General features: G+C 49.8%; 1 protein-coding gene across 1 annotated transcript; it reads right to left on the bottom strand.

The window, feature by feature from the left end:
- Window positions 1-1057: 1057 nt before the first annotated feature.
- Window positions 1058-4642, bottom strand: LOC122019170. The gene is made up of 4 exons (XM_042576667.1): window positions 4513-4642; window positions 2598-3025; window positions 1442-2062; window positions 1058-1336 (listed from the first exon to the last, which is right to left on the bottom strand). The coding sequence occupies exons 1-4, from the start codon at window positions 4640-4642 to the stop codon at window positions 1058-1060; spliced, it is 1458 nt and encodes a 485-aa protein (XP_042432601.1).
- Between the last annotated feature and the right edge of the window lie 3093 nt (window positions 4643-7735).

Below are 7735 nucleotides of genomic sequence, written 5' to 3'. Positions count from 1 at the left end.
GTAATCAAGTACAAAACCATCACTCTTCCGTAAGCTCCATTAGGATTACGCGGTGCCAAGGCTGAACCCTATGGTTGCCGCTCGGTGGTCTACGAGCCGAGGGTTTACAGTCGTCGGTTCGACTCTGGAGTTTAACGTCACCGCTTAACGGTCTTCGAGCCGGGGGGTTTATAGTCGTCGATTTGACTCTAGAGTTTAACGTCATCACTCGACGGTCTTCAGGTCGGGGGGTTTATAGTCGCCGGTCCGAATCTAGAGTTTAACGTTGCTGCTCGACGATCTTCAGGCCGGGGGGTTTATAGTCGCCGGTCCGACTCTAGAGTTTAACATTGCCGCTCGACGATCTTGAAGCCGGGGGGTTTATAGTAGCCGGTCCGACTCTAGAGTTTAACGTTGCCGCTCGACGATCTTCAGGCCGGGGGGTTTATAGTCGTTGGTCCAACTCTAGAGTTTAACGTCACCGCTCGACGGTCTTCATAGAGCCTAGACGTTCGACGTATTCTTTGCTATTTGATATCATTCCTGCATTCAAAGGGAGTCGAGGAACAGAAAGTACATATAATGAATTACATTGACACACCTTTCATCCAGCTCGGTATGATTGGAGATGTTTAGCGCTCCATGGTCGTCCTAGCTGCCATCCATCTTCATCTTATAGGTAATAGGCGCTCGATCGAAGCTTCTCGATGACCTTGAAGGGCCTAGCCCAGGGTGCCTCCAGCTTGCTCACATCATCGACCGGCTTCACCTTCTTCCATACAAAGTTGCCAACTTGGAATGCCCTGAGAATCACTCGCCTGTTGTAATTCTGCTTCATTCTTTGCCGGTACGCCATTAGCCGGATGGCTGCTTTGGCTCGCACCTCGTCTATCAGGTCCAGCTCCAGCTGCCTCCGCTTGGCGTTACTCGCGTCGTACTGTTGCATCCGATCGGATTCTACTCCGACCTCCACGGGAATGACAGCCTCTCCTCCGTACACCAAGTGGAAAGGCGTGGCCCCCGTTCCCTCCTTAGGGGTAGTGCGAATCGCCCATAACACGCTTGGGAGCTCATCTACCTAGCTGCCACCGATATGGTTGAGCTGAACTCGAAGAATCAACAAGATCTCCCGATTGGCGACTTCTGCATGCCCGTTGCTCTGCAGATAAGCTACGGAGGTGAAGTGTTGCTGAATGCCATAACCCTCACACCATTCTCGGAGCTGCTGTCCGACGAATTGCCACCCGTTGTCGGACACGAGCCATCGTGGAATGCCGAACCGACATATTATGTGCTTCCAGATGAACTTATTGACCATCTGCTCCGTTATTTTCGCGAGCAGCTCGGCTTCCACCCACTTTGAGAAATAGTCTACCGCTACTAGTAAAAACTTTCGTTGTCCGGTCGCCATGGGGAAGGGTCCTACAATATCCATGCCCCACTGGTCGAACGGGCAGGCTACTGTAGAGGCCTTCATCTCCTCCGTCGGCCGATGAGAGAAGTTGTGATATCTTTGACAGGAAAGGCAAGTGGCGACGGTCCGAGCGGCGTCTTCCTGAAGGGTCGGCCAGAAATATCCAGCTAGCAGGATCTTTTTTGCTAATGACTGGCCGCCCGGGTGTCTTCCGCAGGATCCTTGATGCACCTCCTTTAGTATATATTTCGCGTCTTCCAAGCTGACACACTTTAGCAGCGGACGGGAGAAAACCTTCTTGTAGAGCTGGTCCCCTATGAGGGTGAACCGGCCTGCTCTCCTTCTTAGCAACTGTGCCTCAACCCGATCGGATGGAGCAGCTCCTGATTGCAAGAATTCTACTATGGTCATCCTCCAGTTGCTCGGGAACGCAAGGTCCTCCATCCTGTCAATGTGAGCCACTAAGGATACCTGCTCGATCGATTGTTGGGTGACGATCGGCGTTATCGAACTCGCCAGCTTCACCAACTCATCTGCCACCCGATTCTCCGCTCGGGGGATTTTTTGTATAACAACCTCTCCGAAGTTGGTTTTGAGCTTGTCGAATGCCTCCACGTACAGCTTCAGCCTCGAAGGTTCCCAAGAGCTGCTGAGTGGCCAACTGTGAGTCTGAATAAATTAACACCTTACTGGCTCCTACGTGTCAAGCGACCTGTAATTCTGCTATGAGGGCCTCATACTCCGCCTCGTTGTTGGTTGCGCGGTAATCCAACCGAACGGACAGATGCATTTGCTCTTCTTGTGGTGAAATTAACAAAAGACCGATGCTGCTTCCCTACCGCGTGGCTGACCCATCCACGTACACCCTTCAAGTCGCTTCGGGCTCGGGGTTCTGTACTTCGGTGATGAAATTCGCCAAGGATTGCACCTTAATTGCTGTCTTGGACTGGTACTGTATGTTGAACTCGCTGAGCTCAGTTGTCCATTTGATCAATCGTCAGGACGCCTCGGGATTAAGAAGTACTCTTCCCAAATGGTTGTTAGTCATGACGACGATTGTGTTCGCGAGAAAGTAGGGTCGGAGTCTTCGGGCGGCGAGGACTAACGCGAAGGCAAGCTTCTTGAGACCAATGTAGCGGGATTCAGCGTCCTTTAGGATGTGACTCAGAAAATACACATACTATTCTTTGTCGTTCGGTCTTACCAATGCCGAGCCAACAGCATGCTCGGTGGAGGATAAGTATATGCGGAGCGGCTCGCCGATAGTCGGCTTGGCTAATACAGGTAAAGAGTTTATATAAACCTTCAAAGATTCAAACGCCCGGTCGCATTCTTTGTCCCACTGGAATTTGGTGGTTCGGCGAAGAATCTTGAAAAAGGGCATGCTCCGGTCGGCCGTTTTGGAGATGAACCGCGAGAGATCCGTTATCCGACCGGTAAGGTGCTGTACTTCCTTCAAATTTCTGGGAGGTGGCATGTCCTGCAATGCCTTTACCTTGCTGGGGTTCGCTTCTATGCCCCGCTCGGTGATGATATAGCCCAAAAAGCGACCACTCTTTGCTCCGAAGAGACACTTCTGAGGATTCAGCTTGACTCCGTACATCCTCAGTGTATGAAAGGTCTCCTCTATATCTGCACATAGTTGACCACTCAGAGTGATTTTATAAGGATGTCATCCATGTATACCTCCAAGTTCCGCCCGATCTGCTTCCGGAACACCTTGTTCATGAGACACTGATATGTGGCGCCGACGTTCTTCAGTCCGAATGACATCACGTTGTAGCAGTAGGTGTCGTCCGCCGTGATGAAACTTACTTTCTCTTGATCATTCCGGGCGAGCGAGACTTGGTGGTATCCCTGATAAGCGTCCAACATGCATATCAGTTTGCATCCCGCAGTTGAGTCCACCATTTGGTCAATTCGGGGTAGAGGATAAAAGTCTTTCGGGCACACCTTATTCAGATCTCAAAAGTCGATGCAGACCCTCCACTTGTTACCCGGCTTGGCGACTAGAACCACGTTCGCGAACCAGCTTGGGAATTGCACCTCCCGTATATGGTCGGCCTCCAAAAGCTTCTCGACATCCGCCTGGATGATGATGTTCTTCTCAGCACTGAAGTCCCTCTTCCTCTACTTCACCAGTCGTGCGTCTAGCCAGACATGGAGCTCGTGCTGCGTAACGCTTGGCGAGATGCCTGGTAGCTTGTGTGTTGACCACGCAAAGACATTGTGGTTACATCGTAGTCACTTGATCAATTCTTCCTTCTGGCCCGCTTCCAGGTCGGATGCAATGAATGTGATTGTCTCCGGTGGCCATCGTGGATCCGTACCTCTTCTTTTTCTTCATAAACTAAAGTTGGAGGCTTTTCAGTTATGGTGTTTACCTCCAACCGCGGTGCTTTCCAAGCGGATCTTGACTCTGCTTGGACCATCTCCACATAGCATCGTCGGGTAGCCAACTGATCTCCTCTAACTTCGCTCACCTGGTCCTCCATGGGGATTTGATCTTCTGACAAAAGGTTGAGACGACCGCCCAAAACTCATTGAGAGCCGGCCGACCAAGTATCACGTTATAGGCGGACGGGGCATCGACCACAATGAAATTAGAGGTCCGCATCCTTCAAAGCGGCTCCTCTCCTAGCGATATAGCCAGTCGGATCTGCTCGACCGGCAGAACCTCGTTGCCGGTGAATCCATATAATGGAGTTATCATTGGAAGCAGCTCGGCTTGGTCAATTTGAAGTTGGTCGAATGCCTTCATGAAAATAATCTTGACCGAGCTGCCTGTGTCAATAAATATGCGGTGAATAGTATAATTTGCTATTACCACTCGGATGATGAGGGTGTCGTCGTGCGGCACTTCGAGCCCTTCTAAGTCTCTGGCCCCGAAGCTGATCTCGGGTCCTTGCGCCCGCTCCTGGCTGCAATCGACCGCATGGACCCTGAGCTGTCGAGCGTGTGACTTCCTTGCACGGTTGGAATCACCGCCTGTCAGCCCACCAGCAATGATGTTGATCTCGCCCCGAGCAATATTGCTCCTGTTTTCTTCCTCTCGGGCGGGGGGTCTCGTTCGCTCTTGCGAGGCTCGGGGATTGACCCTCGGCTGATGATGCTATTACCATTCGGGGGATTCCCTAGCCACCTTTCACCTGGTACTCTGGTGTCGATGGCGTCGATCGGGCGAAGGTGATCGACGGCGATAGCTTCTCGGCGCCGGGTGAGCAATCGGGCCGAGACTTCGACAGTCATGGGTGTTGTGGGTTGCGGACTGGTGAAGCGAACAAAACATGGGAGTCCATACTTTTCCTTTTTGCTTGGGCCGATCGGCTGCCACATGTTGGACGGCGTGCGACCTTGTCTCCTAATGAGGATGTGTTCCCTCAGCACGGGGTCCCCTTGGGGGTTGATGACTGGCCGGCGGTCTCCGCTCGGTCGGAGCTGAAGGCTCGGGTGGTGCTTCTTTCCTCCTGACCGCCTGAGCTTCCTCCACATTGATGTACTCGTTCACCTTCTTCAGCATGTGGTCGTAGTCGCGGGACGATTTTCGGATGAGAAGGCAGAAGAAATCCCCGTCGACTAGTCCCTGAGTGAAGGCATGCATCATTGTCTCGAATGAGACCGTGGGGATATCCATGGCCGCCTGGTTGAAACGTTAGATGTAAGCTCAGAGGCTCTCTCTCGGCCCTTGCTTCATAGAAAATAAGTTGACGCTGGTCTTCTGGTAACGTCGGCTGGCAAAGTGGTGGAGGAACGCCGTTCGGAAGTCTTTGAAGCTCCGTACCGATTCGCCCGGCAACCTCCTGAACTAGCGTTGTGCGGAGCCGGACAGGGTGGTGAGGAAGACCCTGCATTTGACTCCGTCGGTGTATTGATGTAGAGTGGCGGCATTTTCAAACTTACCGAGGTGGTCGTCTGGGTCAGTTGTACCGTTGTATTCTCCGATCGATAGAGGGGTGTAATGCTTCAGAAGTGGATCTTGCATAATTGACTTAGAGAACTAGTGATTGATCCGCTCGGGGGATGACTCGGTCTGAGGCATTTTCCCCTTCCTGGCATCCCGCACGGGCACTTCATTAGATGACCCCTGGTTGGCTTGAGCTAGCTCAGACGATGTCTGGAACAAGGCCCGATGGAACGGAATAGGGGCGGGCGGCGCATCTCCTGGTGTGCCGGTTTGACCTTTATTCTGTGCCCAAGTGGAGTATTGTTCCGGTCGCACTTCTTGCACCACTCAGCCATCTGATGCCGAGGTCGCCTACTGCGCCAGCCGCTCGGCCAACGCTTTCTGCTGTTGCTCCATAATTTTCGCTGCTCTCGCCTCGATAAGAGCGTCGAGCTCCTCTTGAGAAAGCGTCACGGTATGCGGTTGTCCAGCTCCTTCCATCTTCTCTGCTCGGATTCAAGTGCTTTCCCATAGACGGCGCCAATTTGATCCTGTCCGAGAGTCGAGTAGACGGACGCTGGGGACGTGGCGCTCTCTGTTGATTCCGTGTAGACTCTGGGCTGACATGGATGTTGGAACCCCAAGGTTGTTTTGGTGTGATCAACAAGTTAAGTTAGGTCCTATTTGTTACTAACCTTGTGTCTAAGTGTGCAGGAGCTTAGAAGCACAGATAGTCGAGCGGAAGATGAAGCTAGCAAGAAGGAATGCAGTCCAAGGGACGAGGTTCTGCGGAAGAGTACACCGGCGGACGAGAAAGAAGCGTGCGGTGATTCTGAGGGACGAAAGCTGGAGTGGAAGATTGCTCAGGAAGCAAGAGACGCAACTAGCGAGAAGGACGACACACGGTGCGTCCGAGGGACGAAGACTGCGGATGAGTACGCCGACAAGGACAACGAACTCGACAAGGTTAGTCAGGTACGTTCTCTTCCTCTCGATAAACTTTTTAAGTTTGTTAAGTTATTAACTAAAGACTGTTGTAAATTAGAAAAAGAAATAAAAAATTTAAAAATAGTTTTAGCTAAATCCTGCCCTTTAGAAGAATTAGATAAATCAAAATTGGAAAACGAAAAATTACAATTAGAAAATCAAAATTTGAAAAATCAAATAGACAACTTGAAAAACTATGCATGTTCATCTAAAATCAATTTTAGAAGATTTAATAATTTAAATTGGTACTTTAAATATCACCCGGGACAAATTAGGAACATTTCAAGAAAATATGTCCCTAAAAACTTTTTAGTTAATCCAGTAGGTTGGAACCTATATTGGATTCCTAAATCATGCTTAAACTAAATTTTAAAATTAAAATTAGCGCTTTCAGTGAGAAAATTAAACAATGAATTTCTCTATGAGGCTTTGTCTAAGGAAGTGGTTGTTGCTCCAATAACCAAGAAGGCCTAGTGCCTCGCCACGATCTGGAAGCCAAAATATTGAAATAAATGTTTAATTAACTTTCTATCAAAACATTAAAATTAAAATTGATTAATGCTTTCAAAGTTTTTCAAACATTTTTTCAAAATATTTTTTTTTTAAAAAATTACTTTGTATTTTTTCTCTTAGAAAATTTTCTTTAATACTCAGAAAATTTTCTTTACCTTATCGAGAGGAAGAGAACGCTACGATTCCGAGGGACGAGAAGCCGAAGGGAAGCCCGCTCGAGAAGACCAGAAGTTGAGTTCGGGTGAGCCCTTTTCCGGATAGCAGAGATCACCCAAGCGAACGGATCTGGAATAGAAGACCCGAACTAAGCCGAACCAAACCGGAGAAGAGGTTCCCGACGAAAAAGTCAACAGTTGTTGACTTTTTGCTCCGGGCCGCCCGGAGCAGCCCGGGGCGCCCGGAACCCTTCCGGACCTGATTTGTTGACCAGATCGCATCAAACATGATCTGAACGTTGGGGATAATGTTTTATCCCCCAGGGCACCTGGAACCCCTTCCAGGCGCCCCGACCAAAGCTATAAATATAGCCTTGGTCCAGAAGCTTAGCATCAGTTCAGAAATTATAAAAACACTTGTGCGCTTTCCACTGTTTAGATTAGCTTCTTTCTTTTTATGCTTCAAAGCTATAAGAGGCTTCTCCGCCTGAAGGAGATTGATGGTGCGCTTCATCCTTTCCTTGGATTAACAACCTCCCCGGTTGTAACCAAGTAACAACTGTGCCTCTTTCTTTTCTGCTTTTAATTTACTGCTTTGATTATTTTACAAGTGTTAATTTGAAAAGTCGGGAAGGGTCTTTGTTATTTTTTTTAGGGATATTCAACCCCCCTTCTAGCCGACCGAACGGTCCTACAAGTGGTATCAGAGCCGAGGCGCTTCAGGAGGACTAACCGCCGAACGAAGCAACGAAATGGCCGGACCAAGCATCCACCCGCCGAAATACGAAGGGGACTTCACTACCT

Source organism: Zingiber officinale, chromosome 9A (assembly GCF_018446385.1).
Source record: "Zingiber officinale cultivar Zhangliang chromosome 9A, Zo_v1.1, whole genome shotgun sequence".
NCBI classification, from domain to species: Eukaryota; Viridiplantae; Streptophyta; class Magnoliopsida; order Zingiberales; family Zingiberaceae; genus Zingiber; species Zingiber officinale.
The sequence above is the reverse complement of the archived record's forward strand: the minus strand, read 5'-3'. Positions and strand labels throughout refer to the sequence as shown.

What these genes read in the sequence shown, in the direction of transcription:
- LOC122019170 (XM_042576667.1), bottom strand. Translation starts at nt 4,642, where the DNA reads ATGACTGTCGAAGTCTCGGCCCGATTGCTCACCCGGCGCCGAGAAGCT. An exon ending in GCTAGGGAATCCCCCGAATG is followed by an intron (nt 3,026 to 4,512) that starts GTAATAGCATCA and finishes AACTATGTGCAG; the next exon opens with ATATAGAGGAGACCTTTCAT. An exon ending in AGGAGATGAAGGCCTCTACA is followed by an intron (nt 1,337 to 1,441) that starts GTAGCCTGCCCG and finishes TATTTCTCAAAG; the next exon opens with TGGGTGGAAGCCGAGCTGCT.